This window comes from Myotis lucifugus, unplaced genomic scaffold, assembly GCF_000147115.1.
Source record: "Myotis lucifugus unplaced genomic scaffold, Myoluc2.0 scaffold_1, whole genome shotgun sequence".
NCBI lineage: Eukaryota > Metazoa > Chordata > Mammalia > Chiroptera > Vespertilionidae > Myotis > Myotis lucifugus.
This window is the reverse complement of record NW_005871049.1, coordinates 16,548,156-16,566,486: the sequence shown is the minus strand read 5'-3', so window position 1 is coordinate 16,566,486 and position 18,331 is coordinate 16,548,156. Positions and strand designations below refer to the sequence as shown.

General features: G+C 35.8%; 1 protein-coding gene across 1 annotated transcript in view; it reads left to right on the top strand.

Moving 5' to 3' along the window:
• The window catches only part of TTC29 (tetratricopeptide repeat domain 29), a 99,908-nt gene that overhangs the window by 16,745 nt on the left and 64,832 nt on the right, over positions 1-18,331 (top strand). The window contains exons 4-5 of the mRNA XM_023752838.1: positions 10,524-10,747; positions 17,244-17,429. Of these exons, the coding sequence (XP_023608606.1) occupies positions 10,524-10,747; positions 17,244-17,429 (410 nt within the window). The remainder of the gene's footprint in view (positions 1-10,523; positions 10,748-17,243; positions 17,430-18,331) is intronic.

The window sequence follows — 18,331 nt, the reverse complement described above, 5'->3', positions numbered from 1 at the left end:
AATTTAAACCAGTATTGTTTTTCTTAAGTACTTCTCATGTTTACAGCCCATGCACGCTATTTTTTGCCATTATTTAAGTATTATAGTATTATAATATTGTAAGGAAATATGTTTGAAAGGAGCAAAATTAAAATGTATGTGATAAAGTTATAGGTGTAAAGAATTGATCAGTTTACTTTTTCCAAAGAAACCTCTTCATACAGTTGTTTAATGTGAAAGGCTTTTCTTGAAAAGGTTAAGAAAGTTCTAATCAACTTTTGTACATTATGTAGAACTTCATTTTCTAAACTCTGCAAAAGAAAGTTTCATATTTAATGGGAAATCATGAATTATTCCATTTATTATCTACTTCCTCCTTTCAAAGACACGATCTGGATAAAAGGCGGGGTGAATAATTTCAAAAAAATACAATACATTTTTAATGGGAAGGTGCAAACTACAGATTCTCATGACTATTAGCAAGTGTAGAGGAAACAGAATTTTACTTGCAAAACTCGTCAAACTCTTGAAAATATAAAATGTATGACATACTTTAGTAAAAAAAGAGCACAGTGAGCTGAAGTTTTCTTTTTAATGCAACTTGTTGTTTTTACTAAGTTTTAACTTTATATTCTCCAGCCTTACATTTTTATTAAAAGTTTGATGTTTCACTCAATTTATATGGAAACTTGGTAGTTCTTTTATTTATAAAGATATGTAGATGAAGAACTGAAAGAAAAATTTAAATATCATTTGAGATGAATTGTTTTAAAAGATTTCAAAAAATTTGGAGAGCAATCACAGAATTATGTTTTAAAAAACAGTGATATATTATATGGAGTTTTATGTTAATTAAAAATTATAAATAGTAATTTAAACAAAAATATGGGAGTGATGAGCTAATGTAATCATGTTTACATGTGTGTGAAGTCCATTGTTCATAGTGATGTAGTATGAAGCTTATATTTTGTTTTTCTCCCTTTTTATGGTTCATTTTCATTGTATTAGGATGCAGAACATAACAGAATTGTTATTCAGATTTTTTAATAATTATAACTCAATCCAAAAACTAAGATTATTTTCAAGCTTTATTTTTTAGCTTATGTTTAATTGGTTAAGTAACAATATAACCAATTTAATACAATTGTTATATAACTGTTTTCCTATAGTGGAAAGTCATAGTGTAAATTTAAAAAACAGCAACACCAACAACAATACTAGTAAATACGGTTGCCTTATTTAGCCAAAGTTGTCTGGACTCAATTGAGGTACTTCTGGCTTGAAAATACTTTCACTGAAAATTCTTTTTAAACAATGACATTCATTTTATACCTTTCCATGTATGATCTGTGTATTAAAACATCTTTTTTAAAAAATATTAACTTCTCCAGGGAGTTTGCAAGTAATAAGAGTATTTATAAAGATTTTATTTGTAATTAACCTCATACAGAGTATTCTTCCAGTGCTTTTTCACTAAATTTCTAAAGAAAAACTTTTTAAAAATGTGGTTAAGTGTAGTAAAGATTTTTCAGTAACGAAAACATGTGGAAGCCGTGGGTAGATATTTTGGTAATACTTTATATTGACTGATGAATAGTTTATTCATTTCTGATTGATTACAATCGCTGTACTTCAAATATTTGATTGAATGGGAATCACTTGAGTAAATCATTTTCAACAGGGTATGTACCTGAAAAAATGCCTTTATGTTATAAGAATTATTTAAAGCTATTAAAAGGATTGTAGTCTGTCTACTAAATAACCATGGCTTTCCTGTGATACCAGGTAACAACCACCAGCAAAATTTCTATTAGATTGATTAACATTTATTATCTCACAAAAAGTACTGCCTTTTTGCTAAATATCAGTTTAACATATTGAATCTGTCTTTGTTTCATTCTACATGAATATCCTGTATATTCTAAAATAAATCACCCATATTGAAGTGAATTCTTATTGTGCTATTGAGAGAATTCTTTGCTGATCAAAGTTTTTAATATTTTATTTTTGTTGAAATACTTATATTAGTAACAGTCCAATTTACAAAATACTATGAGCTAAACTTCCTTAGTTATTATTGTTGTTATTATTTTTATTATTAGATTTTTTAAAAATGAATTAAAGGTTGATTTGGATTAAATAGTGTTTTTCAAATAGCATTTTTCAGTTGGCATATATACTTTTAAAATGTTGAAAGTCTGACTTTGCTTTCTAACTTTGATTATCAAGAGATACAAATATGTATTTTCAAAAAATATAAAGCAAAACGTATATGTAACAATTTCCTCTAAAGACTCAAATTAGTAAACTTCTAATTGCTTAGAAAAATCACAAAACCTCTTGTGGGTGGATTTTATGTATTTATTTTTAAGTTATCAATAAATCCAGCTATCTAAAATAAATCTTAATCTAAACTGAAACCAAAATCCTGCTGTATTACCAGTTATTAATGTTTTGATTGCTGATAACATTTTTATGTTGATTAGTTTTTTCAGTTGATTATTTATTTGGACAGTGATTCTAATAAATTTTCAGGAGCAGTATAAACTAATATATGCATTAGTGGTATTTCGCTTTTATTATTTATTTTGTAATGAAGCTAAAATGTTATATATGTCAATCTTTATTAGGAGGATGTTTAGATTAAATTATAGCAGTATATGAAGTATATTATGATAAGAAAATATGATTAAAATTTTACAAAGAAAATCAAGATTATTATAATGGCTATGATGTTAAAACTCCTATTATATGATTAATCATAGCTCCAATAATATCAGTATGAGTTACTTTGTTTATTAAAAAAATTAAGCTTCAGTGATCATATTATGTTCACTATATGTTCATTTTTCTTTAAGGATGTTCTGCTAAAATGTTTAGGATAAATTAATAACAATGTTCATTTTAATGATTAAATCTAATTGTAATGACTAATTATTGGAAAGGATAGATTCTTTGGTCCCAAGTATAACAAATTCTATTTTTTGAGATATTAACTCCTAAATATTTAAGTAATATAGAAAATAAGCAGTTATCAGGTTATTTATGACTTGTGGATATACTGAGATGCAAAGTGTCTTTGTTTTAGAGAAATCATAATTTTAAAAGGGGTTTTATATATATTTAATTTGGATTAACAAAATGCCTCACTAAGTGTGTGAATGTTTATCTCTAAAATATATTTCTAGTTTTTCCAAACATGAGAATTGAATGGTTTGAAAACTTCATCTGTGAGATGCCATCTGCCCTATTTACATTTTTAAGAGTTGAGTATTTGTTAACTGATCTCATAGACAGTTACATGTTTTGCTGTTACCAGATGGATGAGATAGAATACCATGCATAACTTTACATTTATCTTCTTTGAGTGCCACCTTATTTGCATATCAATTAAAATAATATCTGTATTAAGATGGATAATGAAAGTTATCAAATTTACATGAAGTGACTGCAGTTTGCTGAATTTCCAGTAGATGCCCCCAGAGACCAGTCAACTCATTGGAAATCCTTTAAATTTGAAGAGAGACTTTTTTATATTGAAACTTTTTTTTCTTGCTATATTTTGAAGTACCTGGAAAATAACTAAAGGTCATAAAAAGCTCAACTTTCAAATAGTTATTACACAAAAATATGTATGCGTGATGGTAGTGTGATTCTTAATCAGCATTAATCAACACTATTACTAATCATTGTTAAAAAACAAATGTGTAAAATTAAGAAAAATGCTTTCAGTTTTCATTGTGATATCATTCTATATGCTTTTAAAGTTAAGTCATTTCAAACGTTGCTAATTTTTTTTTCTTTCTGATTTCTCTTAATATGCTGAAAAATGCTGTATCTTTGCTTTAGCTTTTTTGGAGGAAATTGTCGTTTTCATGAAAAACTATAAAACATAACCAAATAATTTATGTGATTGTTATCCATGTGTGTGTGTGTGTGTGTGTGTGTGTGTGTGTAAAATATATTTTCCCCGTTCTAATTATACGTAATATCTACCCACACTGAAAAGTATGGCTAAGAATAGTGACTCACTTTATTCCATGGAAATTATATTAACTGAAGCTATTTAAGTATTAATTTAAGAGTCAATGTAATTATCCCATAGGTGATTCCAATAACATTTATCCCTACAATATGAATGTAAGACTCTTATAACTGACACAAAGATAACCCACTAGTGACTTATAAATATTAATTTAATGGAATAAAAGTATTATCCTGACTTTTGATTAGATATTACATATCTTTTGAGTTTATCTTTGTCAGATTAAATAAAAATTTTATGATCTTTTTTAAAGTATGGTTTTTTATTGAATTGCTTTTGAAATATTTTACTGAATGTGAAGTTTCACCTAGATACAGTATTTCAGTTTATAGTATAAAGAAAATATGTTAAATCTATTAATTCTGTGATAGAATAGCTGATAATGCATTTTGATTTTGAAAGTCTGTAAGTAAGAGAGAATAAAATAAGCTGTCATATCTACTCATTCCATTCATTCATGTGTTCATTTTTGTAGAAGTGTGTGCTTTTCATCCTTTCATGTGTTTGTCTTTTTCGGTGTTTTCCCTGTTAGACTTTACACCGTTGAGTGGTGATCACATTATTCAATTGGCTTTGCATGGATGCCGTTGGTTGTCTGCTCCCTCGTTTTAAGGACAGGGATTCTCTGGGAGAGTCACAGAATGACGCCTGTCATCGCCCCCAATTCAGCAGGGATCCAAACAACAAATTGAAATTACATATTACATTGTAACTGTTCGGTTATGTCAAATTCCTAAAGAATCAATGCAAATAAACAGAAAATTGTGCAGAAGGAGGAGCAGGAGAAATATCAACAATATTTGATATAGTAGGCAGCAATGTGGTAAAGTAAAAAAAAAATGCAAGATTTCCAGTCTGAGAAACCTGGGTGCAAATTCCAACTCTGCCTCTATTAGTTTGTATTGCTTTGGCTGCAGTGATGGTGAACCTTTTGAGCTCGGCGTGTCAGCATTTTGAAAAACCCTAACTTAACTCTGGTGCCGTGTCACATATAGAAATTTTTTGATATTTGCAACCATAGTAAAACAAAGATTTATATTTTTGATATTTATTTTATATATTTAAATGCCATTTAACAAAGAAAAATCAACCAAAAAGATAAGTTCGCATGTCACCTGTGACATGCATGTCATAGGTTCGCCATCACTGGCTTTGGGCAAGTCACAACCTCAGGTTTTTGTTGTTGTTGTTGTTGTTGTTGTTGTTATTGTTTTTGTTTTTACCTGAAAAAATGGAAGTAGTACTTTGTAGAGTTCCTGTGTGAGTTAGAAATAATGTCCACACAGTGTCTGACACACTTAGGTGCTCTATAAATGGTAGCTATTCAAAAATGGTTTCAGGCAGAGTTTAAAAATGATATAATATCTCCATGGCCTTTTAACAGAAAGCTCCCCATTCCCCAGCATCTCCACACTTTCAGCTGCTGTGGAGGTGTTCGAGATTGCTCAGTTTTACTTTCTGCCAGTCTACAGAATTTTTTAATTTTAGAATTTTTTAGGGAAATTTTGATGTAAATTCAGAATATTTACATATAATCTCTATTGAATAATGTCTTTGACTAGTAGTAATATAGTCCATGTTAAATGCATGGCTGCTTAATTCTTTAAATCCATTCTTCCCCAGGGCACCCCTTAGCCTAGGGCAGCCTCAGGTATCTGCAGTGGCAAAGATCTTCCTTAGGCCAGTGATCCATAGATGTCCAGCACACCCGCAACTGTCGCAACTTCTGCTTCCATGGATGGCCTGCTGTCTGTCAGGACAACTCTTCCCAAATTCCACACGATCAAATCTCCCCATAAGTTTTTCCAGAATTCTCAATTTTCAGTACAGTGACTTCAGGTCAAGGAAATTTTTCTTCTCCTGATATTTAGAAAGGACATATTTTAATTTAAACTAATATTTGTTTTAATATGTAAATGAAACCAGAGACTAATCACTTCATGTCCAAGTGAAATAAATAATGAATTTGCATTCCATTTCTATTTATATTTGTATTTTTTAAAAATTCCTTTCCATAAAGTGAGTGAACCTTGGCTGTGGTTGTCTGTTATGAAATATAAAACCTGAGAAGTCCAAATATGATATAATGGTGGAAATTAACATATATTTTTATTTTCAGATACCCAGCCAGTTTGTTGTAATAAATGAAAAATTTTGCAGGTAAAAGAAATTATTTACATTAAGTATCTATAATAATAAAAGCATAATATGCTAATTAAACCAGACGTCCTTCCGGAAGAAGCCAGGGCTGGAGGGAAGCCCGGGTCCCGGGTGCCAGAGGGAAGCCGGTGCCAGCAGGCAGGGGAAGGAAAGCCTACTCTTGCACGAATTTTGTGCATCCGGCCTCTAGTAAAGTATAAATAAGAACCTATTTAGCAAATCACTATAACTGCTCTTTTTTGCTCTCAAATATTAGTAATAAGACTTAAAGAATGACACATATACGTGTGTATACACACACACATATAAAATAGAGATATTAGAATAGTAACATGTATTCTGAAATACTATTCTTTTTGAAATGTCTTTTGCAAAGAGTGGTCTATTTTTAAAATGTACTTGAAATTTTAAAAATTGCTTTTAGTTACATGTTGTGGATATTTTGAGGTTGAAAGATGTCTTGGAAACAAGTTTAGTCCAGTCCCTTCTGAATCAGTTCCGTGTTCTTTGGTCAAAGTCAGCAGAAACGGATTCTGACTAAATAAAGTGGAAATTATTTTATGGGCAGGATATTGGGTAACTTGCTGAATTTAGGGGGGAACTGGCTCCAAAGAAAAGAGCAAGACCTGGCACCCTTGAATCTTGAATGGGTCTAGGTAGCAAGACCTACTTGAGACCCCCGTTGGGATGTTGCTGCCAGGTGGTTTGAGCTCCAACAACCTTCTGCACTTTTGTGTTTCTTACCTCAACTTTCAAACCTGGGAGAAGGGGCAGTGGCTTACTTGGAGTCACTGACCCACCTGTGCCCAGGGAATCTTCGAAATCAGGTCCAACTGAGAGGACACAACGTGGGACCTGCCGTTTCCAAAGTACTTTGCATTCTGGGAGGACCCAGTCCAACCCAGGCAGCCTCGCCTTCCAAGGCAGGGAAATGGACCAGAGGGTGCTTTTCTGCATCTCTGTCCCAGGTGAGATTAGAACCGGGATGGCCTCATCTAGTGTTTATTTTTATTGTTTAAAATGAATAGTCTAATTTTGGTTCATTTAGACTATTCTGCTAAATTTTGTTTCATTTAGACTATTTCTGCTCCAGAATGCACTCCTCACCCACAGGAAAACATGCTGGCAGCTCAGGCATCGACCTACATTTAGCGCCAGTGCTTGTTTGCAGCCTGGTTGGATTTCCAGCCCCTTGTCCTCTCAGCCCTCCTATGCCACCCAAAACTCTCTTTGGGGTTACCCCTTGGGTATCCTTTTAGGCTCCTCAATCTCAAGTTTTCTGAATCCAAATTCATTATCTTTCCCCAAAACTGTTCATCCTTCTGTGTTCCCCTCTTCAGCAAATTAGCAATCACCCCCTCCAAAAACCTGATGTCATCCTAGCTCCTCTTGTTCCATCACCCCCAACATTCACTCATGAATCAAGTAATCAATATTTTTCTCTCCTAACTATGTGTTGAATCTACCTGGTTCTGTTTATCTCCCTCATTTCCCTCAGTTCCATTGTATGACATTCAAATTAAACTGGGCAGCCGGCCCAGCTTTATCTGGCATCCCTGAGCGCCGGGGTTTGTAAGCGTTCACTTCCAGATCTTGATCTAGGACCTGTGATAGACACTGACTTTGCCTATCTGTATCCATTTCTCCCTTCTTCTTTGCCAACATAACTGCAGTTTTGTTTAGGGTAGCAAGGTGCCCTAGAACAGGCAGAACCTTTGTTTTTCTAGTCTCCTTATAGCAAGGATGGCCGTGGGACAGGGTTCTGACCAGTGGAACCAAAGTGGACATCTGTTAGTAGTTGCAGAACTGTTTCTCTTTTCCCCAATAATAGGGATAGACACAGCTGGTGCCATCCCATCCTCTCCTTTTTTGTGGCCTTGAAGGTGGAAATGATCATTGGGAGCTGGAGAAGCCCTCCAGTGACCAGCAGGGGACAAGCATGAAGGAAAGGTTAAAATAACGTTCAAGGCCTGAGCCTTGAACTTGCCAACCACTGCACCAAGGCCAGTAGCAGCCTACCTTTAGGCATCCCGTTCTGTGAGAAATATAAACCTCTCATTTTGAAGGCAATGTGAGGCCAGTTTTCTCTTTCTTGTAGTTGAATGTTTCCCTAACCTGTGGGGTTCTATACAGATGTCCATCTCTGATGCACGCGATCCATCCTTTTCCATCAGCTCTGGAAATATACTGACCTGACTCACTCCATCCCTCCTCAGTGCTTCTTATTCTCAGAGTCGTAGCTGTGTCCTCCTTCTGTCCCCAGTGGGCAGTCCACACAACAGCCTTTAGCACTCATCCCCTTCCTATGGCATTGTGGGGAGGGGAGGAGAGAGGACATGGGCTTTCACAGCATCCCGTTGCTTCTTCTCCACACTCTCTCATGACTAGAAGGCAGGAACTCAAATGTTATTTCCTCCTGCCATGTAGGTATGGCATATATTAATATGCACACTTCACAGATGACAAGAAATGAGGTTGAGGGGGATTTCATAGACCTGGGTGTTCTGATCCGAACTTTGGATGTTTTGACTAATTCTAGTCTATTTCCACTCCACACTGAAATTTTTATTGCAAGTAGTATCACATCAAATCAGTTGTTCTAAATATTTTTCTTCTATTTATTAAAAAGAGGAGTGTACTAACTGGTTTGGCTCAATGGATAGAGCGTCGGCCTGCAGACTGAAGGGTCCCAGGTTCAATTCCAGTCAAGGGCATGTACCTTGGTTGCAGGCACATCCCCAGTAGGGGGTGTGCAGGGGGCAGCTGATCGATGTTTCTCTCTCATCAATGTTTCTAGCTCTCTGTCCCTCTCCCTTTCTCTCTCTGTAAAAAATCAATAAAATATATAATAAATAAATAAGAGGAGTGCAAAATAGTTAATATAAAGCTATATCATTTGGTCTCTAAATTCTTGTTTAGTGGAATAATAGCCACCCTATTTCCTGCATGGCAATTTGCATCTGAAATTATTTATTATTTGTTTGCTTATTTGTTGATTGTTTTCTCCCATGAGAATGCAAACTTGCCCCAGGGCATTGAACCTAATTGGTCTAGAACAGTGCTTGGTGCTTAACAGGAAACTCAATAGCTATTTTTTGAATAAATAAATAGAATATTTACTTGTCACTTTATCTCCTTGCATATGATTTATTATTAAGTTAGTAGTGAAATATTGATCTAACAAATGATAATGTAATTTTAACATAAGTAATTCAAAAATATATTTAGTAATACATTTCAGCAAACATATTCTGCATGAATGAATGAATGAATGAATGAGCCTCCATAACATACAGTGAAACCATTTACTCTAGACTGCATGCTTTGATATTAAAATATTTCACTTTTTTTTGTTTTGCTCAGGTTATTGGTTGTTTTGTTTTGGTAAAAGTCTAGTATATCAAGTATTTTTGGATGTCATCAATTGCCATGATCTGGAATGTTTGGTGCCCCAAATTCATATGTTGAAATCCTAATCCCTAAAAGTGGTAGTAAATAGGGGCTTTGGGAAGTGCTCAGGTCATGGGTAGATCCCTCCTGAATGGGATTAGTACCTGATAAAAGAGGCTCCAGAGCAGCGGTTCTCAACCTGTGGGTCGCGACCCCTTTGGGACTCGAACGACCCTTTCACAGGGGTCGCCTAAGACCATCGGAAAACACATATATAATTACATATTGTTTTTGTGATTAATCACTATGTTTTAATTATGTTCAATTTGTAACAATGAAAATACATCCTGCATATCAGATATTTACATTACGATTCATAACAGTAGCAAAATTACAGTTATGAATTAGCAACAAAAATAATTTTATGGTTGGGGGTCATCACAACATGAGGGACTGTATTAAAGGGTCGTGGCATTAGGAAGGTTGAGAACCACTGCTCCAGAGAGATCCCTAGCCCCTTCCACTATGTGAGGGCACAACACAGCTAGAAGGCACCAGCACAAACCACACTGACGCCTTGATCTCGAACTTCTAGCCTCCAGAACTGTGAGCGATAAATTTCTTTTGTAGATAAGCTATTCAGTAATATTTTGTTACAGCAGCTCAGACAGACTAGGACATCAGTCAACTATCTAGCTTGTTTGTCCATATCAAAGGGAGCTCAGCTTTAGAATTGATATATTTATAATGTAATTTTATTAAAACTACTGAGTTTGGATAGCTCCTGGCATCTTTCATTAAACTGAAGTTCTTCAGTGGTTAGTTTTCAGTGCTTTCACGGAGGAAAAAAAGGCAACATGATTCAACCTTTCATTATTATAGGATAAAAACACTGCACAGACTTCAAGAATGAAAATAACATTTTGGGTGTTCTGATTCTCGCTCCCAGTTACCGGAACACATACAAGAAGAACATCTGTGTGGACATGCTGCGAGATGGGTATCATAAGTCCTTCACTGAGCTCTTCACCCTGATGGAGAAGTGGGAAGCCCTGAGGGAGGCTGCGAGGGTCAGGTCCGTCTTCTGGTTGCAGAAACCCCTGGAGGAGCAGCCTGATAAGCTGGATCACTTCTACTACTACCTGACCAGGGCTGAGGTGGCTGAAAGGAAAAGTAAGTGCAGGGAGGATTACAAATTGTTTCTGGTATACTGATATACCTTGATGCGGAGGTGGGGGAACGAGGAGAGATCAACCAAAGAACTTATATACTTACTAGAGGCCCGGTGCACAAATTTGTGTACTAGTAGGGTTCTTCGGCCTGGCTGGTGATCGGGGCTGATTGAGGCCATCTCACAAATCCCTACCAGGGCGGTCGGGGCCAGCCGGCCGTGGGGAGGGACCGCGGGAGGTTGGCTGTGGGAGATCACTGACCACCGGGGGGTAGCTCCTGCATTCAGCGTCTGCCCTCTAGTGGTCAATATGCATCATAGCAACTGGTCGACCAGTTGTTCATTGCAATGGTCACTTAGGCTTTTATATATGTAGATATGCATAGCCCATAGATATGGGCCATAGGGTGGGGAAGCCCTGAGGAGATGGGTTGGGTCTAAATTGAGGGGAACAAAGGAGGGGGAAATGGGAGACATTGTAATACTGTCAACAATAAAAAATATACTAAAAAATAAATTGTTTCATGTATGAATTTGAGACATTAAGACATCTTAGCACAGTTCAACCTAGTCAAATAAGCATCTTTATGGAATAAGTGCCAGAACCTTGAATCACAGGGCTGCCCCAGACACAGGGGTATTGTGGTACTGTCATTGCAAACCAGAGGAGACAAGGAATAGCACCTAATACCATCTCCACAACTTTCCAGTGTATTAAAATCTTCTGTATCATTAAATATGAAACTTTCCAGAGTTCTTCTTTATCTATGAACTGAATATTGACTTTCACTGAGGCAATACTTTCAAAGAGCATTATAATTTGAAAATTAGTATACTGATTTTCTAGTATTTGTATAATGGAACTTGAGGGTTTCATCAATAAATGCTATAGATTTCAATCAGAATTTTTACTAGTAAACTAGAGGCCCAGTGCACAAAAATCTGTGCACTTGGGGGGTCCCTCAGCCCGGCCTGTGCCCTCTCGCAGTCTGAGACCCCTCGGGGGATGTCCACCTGCTGGCTTAGGCCCGCTTCCCGGGGGAATAACCTGGCAGTCAGACATCCCTCTGGCAGCCCAGGAGCCTTCAGGGGATGTCCACTTGCCAGTGGGGACCAGGCCTAAGCTGCAGTTGGACATCCTTAGCGCTGCTGAGGAGGCGGGAGAGGCTCCCGCCATCACTGCTGTGCTGGCAGCCATCAGCCTGGCTTGTGGCTGAGCAGAGCTCCCCCTGTGGGAAGGCAGCTTCTGCATTGAGCATCTGTCCTCTGGTGGTCAGTGTGTGTCATAGTGACCAGTCATTCCCAGTTGTTCTGCTGTTAGGGTCAATTTGCATATTACCCCCTTCAGGGTGGGGGTCCCTGCTGGGGTGCCTGGCCAGCCTGGGTGAGAGGCTGAGGGCTGTTTGCAGGCGGGCCACAGCCCCCAGCCACCCAAGCTCCCAGTGGAGGCTGGCTGGAAGCAGGTTTCTGGGATTTATTTATCTTCTATAATTGAAACTTTGTTGCCTTTAGCGGAGGCCACAGCTGGCCAGGGCAGGCAGAAAGCTTGGCTTCCTCCATCGCCGGGGCAACCAAGCCTCTTGCTTGCTCCAGCTCCGTGGCTGCCAGCCGCCATCTTGGTTGGGTTAATTTGCATATAGTCGCTCTTATTGGCTGGTCGGAGTGGCTTGGGGCATAGCAAAGGTACGGTCAATTTGCATGTTTCCCTTTTATTAGATTAGATAGTGAGAAGAATTAAAAGCTGCAAATCACAATTATGAATAAAATTGTTAATTTTATGTACTTCATCACATTGTTTCTAACAGATTCTTTTTTTGTGTTTCCTAAGATTTTCCAGAAAGTCACTATGTTTCAAGTAGTGAAGAAAATATTTTAATCTCTACTATAGTACTGATGTTGTTGTCATTTGTATTTCTTAGTTGCATATTAGAAATTAGTCATTTTATATCATCAAAGACTGGAAATCCTAGATTTTGACATACATTTGGTATTCTAAATTATTCTTTCCTTCAACTTCTTGTGTGTAAGTACCATAGGACCTAAAGAGAGAAGCTCATGCCCTACCATGACAATGTCTACATTTTACTTCAGGCCTTTCTATGAAAAAATATTAGCAACATTTTGTTACTTAATGCTACAATGGGGGAAATTGATGGGGCCATGGAAACAGCATCAGAAGATAGCAAGAAGTCTTTCAACATCCATAGTAGAGTCAATACGTATTTATCATCAGGTTGTGACCTGACTTACAAATATGAGTTACACAAAAATCCTACCACCACCACCATAAGTGAACTAGAGAGAGAGAGAGAGAGAGAGAGAGAGAGGGAGGGCAAATAGGAGGTGATTATTTGTATTATGAGAAGAATTTAACTGTAGAATTGACTTTTAAAATAGAATACTTGGGCAAATTTTAAAATGTTATTTACATACAATTTCTCTGTAAATTAACTTTTATAAATAAAAAAATGCTATTTTAAAAAACCTACATACTGATATCAACCACAAATTCTGAAGTGATATTTACACTGAAAATATAATTGATCAAGATTAAATTTGTCCAGTGGTCATTTTTTTCAAGTTGAATCATCATATTCACTAAAGGCTTTAAATAGAGGCTTTCATTTAATTAGAATAAACATGAGTCAAATACATCACTTCAGAAAGTGTCCTTAATATGAGAAACTTATCATAAAGCATTTTGTAATGATAAGCAAACTAAAAATGCTAAATAGTCCATTTTAAGGTAGAAAACATTTTAATTTATAATCTTTTATTAAAGAAAAGTAACTATACATATAAGTAAAAATGTTTCTCCAATTCCAAAAATTAGCAAAGTCCAAATTTTATAATAACCAATATCTTATATACATGGTATAAATAATGAAAATAAATATTTCTTTACTGAGTGGTCTATTATATATCCATGGTAACCAAGGTTGCATTTGTTAAATGGAACAAAATCACCTCTTGCCCAAAATTACTCTTCTATAGGGTTATCTCCATCAAAATGCAGTGGCTTTTGCCTGTTTGAAATAGAGAAAATTAAAATTATTGCAATAAATATTATTGGAAATGCTTCCATTGCAGGACATATAAAACATTTATATGTTCTTTTTAAAATTTTGTATACTTTTTTTTCACATTTAACACATGAATTTTGTTGGGAGAAAATTGTTACTTGAGTTAAGACTATCCCAGGAAATGGGTAAGGAATATGCACATTCACTCTTATTAACTTGGATTAATCCACACACACACACACACACACACACACGCTTCAGGTAATATATAGAAATCTGTTAATAGTACCTCAAGATTCCATTGCATATGGTTATGAGATCTGAGACATTCACTCTGAAGTAGCATATCTCTGAGCATTCGCATTTCTTCTCATTGAAAAGACCATCACTCTAAAGTTACCATGAAGTTCATGTTATCAAAGCTGTGGCACTAACAATACTTATCTTGGGGTCATTTCTGTCTCTTGAGATTTCCAGAACGGGAATCTAGACTTACTTAAATTATTTTACAAAACATTTTCTGTTTTCTAGCAAAGAAGTATTTTAAAGTAAGCCAGTCATTGCTTTTTGGATTATTTTCCATTTGTTAAAGTGTTTCTTTGTCCCTGAAAATGTTTCTTATATTACCCGTTGTTGTGAGTATTCTCTGTACCATCTGTAACATTATGGTTATGGCCCCGTGCCCCCATGGGGCTAGAGAAGAGATGACAATAATGGTAATGGGCAACTGAATCAATAGATAATTCAAACATTATTTACACTTGACTTTATTTTTTAGATAAATCTTTATTGTTGAAAGTATTACATATGTCTCTTTTTTTCTCCATTGCCCTCTCCTACCCCCCTTCCCCCGCCAAGTCTTCACCGCCCACTTTAAATTATTGCCAAGGGTTAACCAGCAATTTTTTTTCTGGTAACATTTACTTAGGATATTTAAAGTATATTTTACTCAAGCAGAGTTCCACAGGATGTTGATAGGTTTTATGTGAAGCAAAACAAAAATAATTTTCTGATGAAATAAGTTTGAGAAACATCATGTGAATTAACATTAATGTCAGGCAGGTTAGTTTATTGCAGGACTTACCAGAGCCTTTAACATGCCAATGTATTTACTGAAGGAGGGAAATTAGCAAGATAATTTCCCAAATTTATTTTATCATGGAATTTCCTTTTTTAGGTAGCTTAATAAATACTGATCTAAATAAAAATGAAAAATAAAGTTGATTTTTATTTTATAAATAAACCTGCAGATAATTCAAGGAGAGTAAAGGCTGCTTATAATGTGAAAAATACAAGCCATATATTTGGATCACACAAAGATTAAAAACTTGAATATATCCCTTTATACTTATTACTCTGAAAAAATTCCATTTATCTTGATAGTTCATATCACCCATTCTAAAAAAAAAACCCACAAAACTTTATTTATGAAATGTTAGAAATGTTTTTCTATTAAGGCCTAATTACTGAAAAATAAGGCCGAATTACTGAAAAATAGAAAAGTTATTTCAGCATTACATATATTTTTAAAAGTTCATTATATAACTTTTAAAAATGGAAGAGAAGAAGTATTTTAATTACAGGCTTTAAAAATGACTCTCTAATCACTAAATACGACAAAGAATATAAAATACTACACCACAGATTTTAGTGCTCTGTTCACAGTAGGTAGAAGACTCAGAATGGGAAGATCACGTGTGGGAGAAGCCAGCTCTGAGATGAACGCATGGTTTTGAAGTAAATACCTCAAGTTAGTCTCCGATTTTCACCTGTGCTGCTGCAGGATGGCTCTCTGGAGGCCAACAGGGAAAACTTTTTAGTTTTACTTTATTTTTAGGTATAAAACCTATTTTGAGGTAAATCTAATTTCCCGTGGAATTATGAAGCAATATATGTAAAGGAATGACTTTGGTTTTAGAAATTTCTTTTGGAACATTGGAGTGACTTATGTACAGTTCTAGTAAGCTTAGTTTCAATTTTTCTAAGCAATTCAACTTTAATCTTACAGGAATGATTGTGGGGAATGTATAAATATTTTTCACAATTGTAATCTTTTCAGGAATATATCAGTGAATAATAATGATTGTGTGTTTTTTAAATCCTTGGAAAGGTAATCCAGAGGCTACCACATATTTATTGCACAAAGGCAAAAAGACATAAGGATTCTGAATTTGTTCATATTCACCAATAGATTGGAGTTTACAGGATTGAGACAATTTATAAACACACAATGTTTTGATTCAAGTTTATGATTGATGACAGTGGGATTTACAAGACTGATTCACAAAGGATTAATACTTTTTTTTTTAGTACAAATAGGTCAGATGCCACTTCAGGGGAAAGGGTAGCTTTAACACACTAACAACTAATAAACTAATACTGTTTGAGTGACAGGGATGACTAGTATTAATGCATTTTCAGCAGAAAAAAGGACTCATAGAAAACAAAAGCATAGAAATTCACTCTTTCTTAGCATTGCTGGTCACTTATGGCTAGAAATATTGCTAGAAAGTGGATGGAGCTTATTGAGTCATTCTTTTTTTTCTTTTCTTTATTGATTAAGGTATTACATATATGTCCTTATCCCTTCACCGCCCCCCACTCCCCCCACTCATGCCCTCAAACCCCTGTTGTCTGTGTCCATTGGTTAGGCTTATATGCATGCATACAGGTCCTTTGGTTGATCTCTCCCCCTTACCCCCACTCTCCCTTACCTTCCCTCTGTGGTTTGACGGTCTGATTGATGCTTCTCTGTCTCTGGATCTGTTTTTGTTCATCAGTTTATGTTGTTCATTATATTCCACAAATGAGTGAGATCATGTGATATTTATCTTTCTCTGACTGGCTTATTTTGCTTAGCATAATGCTCTCCAGTTCTATCTATGCTGTTGTAAATGGTAAGAATTCCTTCTTTTTATAGCAGCATAGTATTTCAGTGTGTAGATGTATCACAGTTTTTAATCCACTCATTCTTGATTTTTTTTCTTATAATCCCCATGATTGTTTTTCTTCTAAGTAAAAAACCTTGCCATTTTCATTTACATTATTTACATTATCTTTTGCCATAGTTAAGAAACCTTGCTTTCTCTGTATTTACTTTTTAATCTTTAGTGAGAAAGGTTTTTATGATAACCACATACTCATTTATTCTGAAAGCACTGAGCACATTGCTACTATATGTTGTTGTCTTTTGTCTTATATATAAAGTCTAGTGATTCAACCAAAGGGTATGTTCATTTCTAACATGTGCTTAGTTTGGGGGAAGATTTTTTGTTGCTTTCCTCATATGCATATTCTTTAATTAATGCAACTACTTTCATAGTTAATATACATTAAGTTTTGCATTTCAAGTTTTAAATGTAGTTAATCATGTTTTAAAGGAAAAATAGAAAATAAATGTCACTGTATCGGTTTGCCATTTGAAGGGATGTGTCATTCTTCTAATGCGGTTTATGATGTTTTTCTCTCTTTGAAGAATATTTTGAAGATGTCTATGATAACTTGTATGCTCTGGCCTGTTACTTCAATAATTCTGAAGACAAGTGGGTAAGGAACCACTTCTACAAACGATGTTTTGAGATTGCTGAACTGATCAAAATTGACGGTGGGAAGAAAGAAGCCGAGGCGCATGGACACATGGGACTTCTCTTTGAGGAAGAGGGTGAGTGGCCATTGGCCTGGATGCCTTGGGTGCCTTGGAGGATCCAGAGTCCAGGCAATCAGAAGACACGTGGGGGTCGACAAAAAGACCTGGGCTTTATAAAAATATAAGTTACTGAGATTCAAAAGCAAAGGTGTGACTTATGGACTCACCTTCAGTGTTGCTTGCGTCTGACCTCTGCCCCGGCGCTAAGCCTCAAGTTCCCAGCAGCATCACAAAGAGAAAGCTCCTCCCAACCCCCATACATCCTTCATTCACAAACATGCTGCACATTTTGAATTGTTTTTCCTTTATTAGCACTTTCTTTGTTCATTTTAAATTAATTTCTCATGTGTGAAAATGGGGATTTTTCCAAGTGCCCCTATACAAAAAACAAAAAATATCTAAAAAACTCAGATATGGCTCCATCATGATTTTTATAGGAATTTCTGAAGGAAATGTTCTTTTTTAAAAATAACTTCATAACTAACAATGTTATCTTAAGACAAGCCAAAGTCTAAAACAACAAAAAATCGTCAGAAACATATGTTGTATGGTGGTTTGTGGTTTAATAAGGACTGCAAGTAGAAATTTAAGTTATAATTATTTATGTAAGGACTAGTGTCCTGGTGCATGGATTTGTGCACATTGAAAGGAAATTAATTAGTCCCTCTGGTGCAGGGATTAATGCAGGTGGTCCCAGGCGGTGGCTGGCGGGGCAAGACTGAGCCAGATGGGCCAGACACCCCCTGGAGCCAACCTCCTATGGTCCCTCCCCAGCCGGCTGCACCTGGGCCAGTGCCGCGGCTCAAAGGGCGTCTGCGGAGTAAGCGGGGTCCCTCCAGCAGGTGGGATCCCTTGGCCTGGCCTGCAGGGATCAGGCCAAAACTGGCTCTCCGACATCCCCCAAGGGGTCCTGGAGT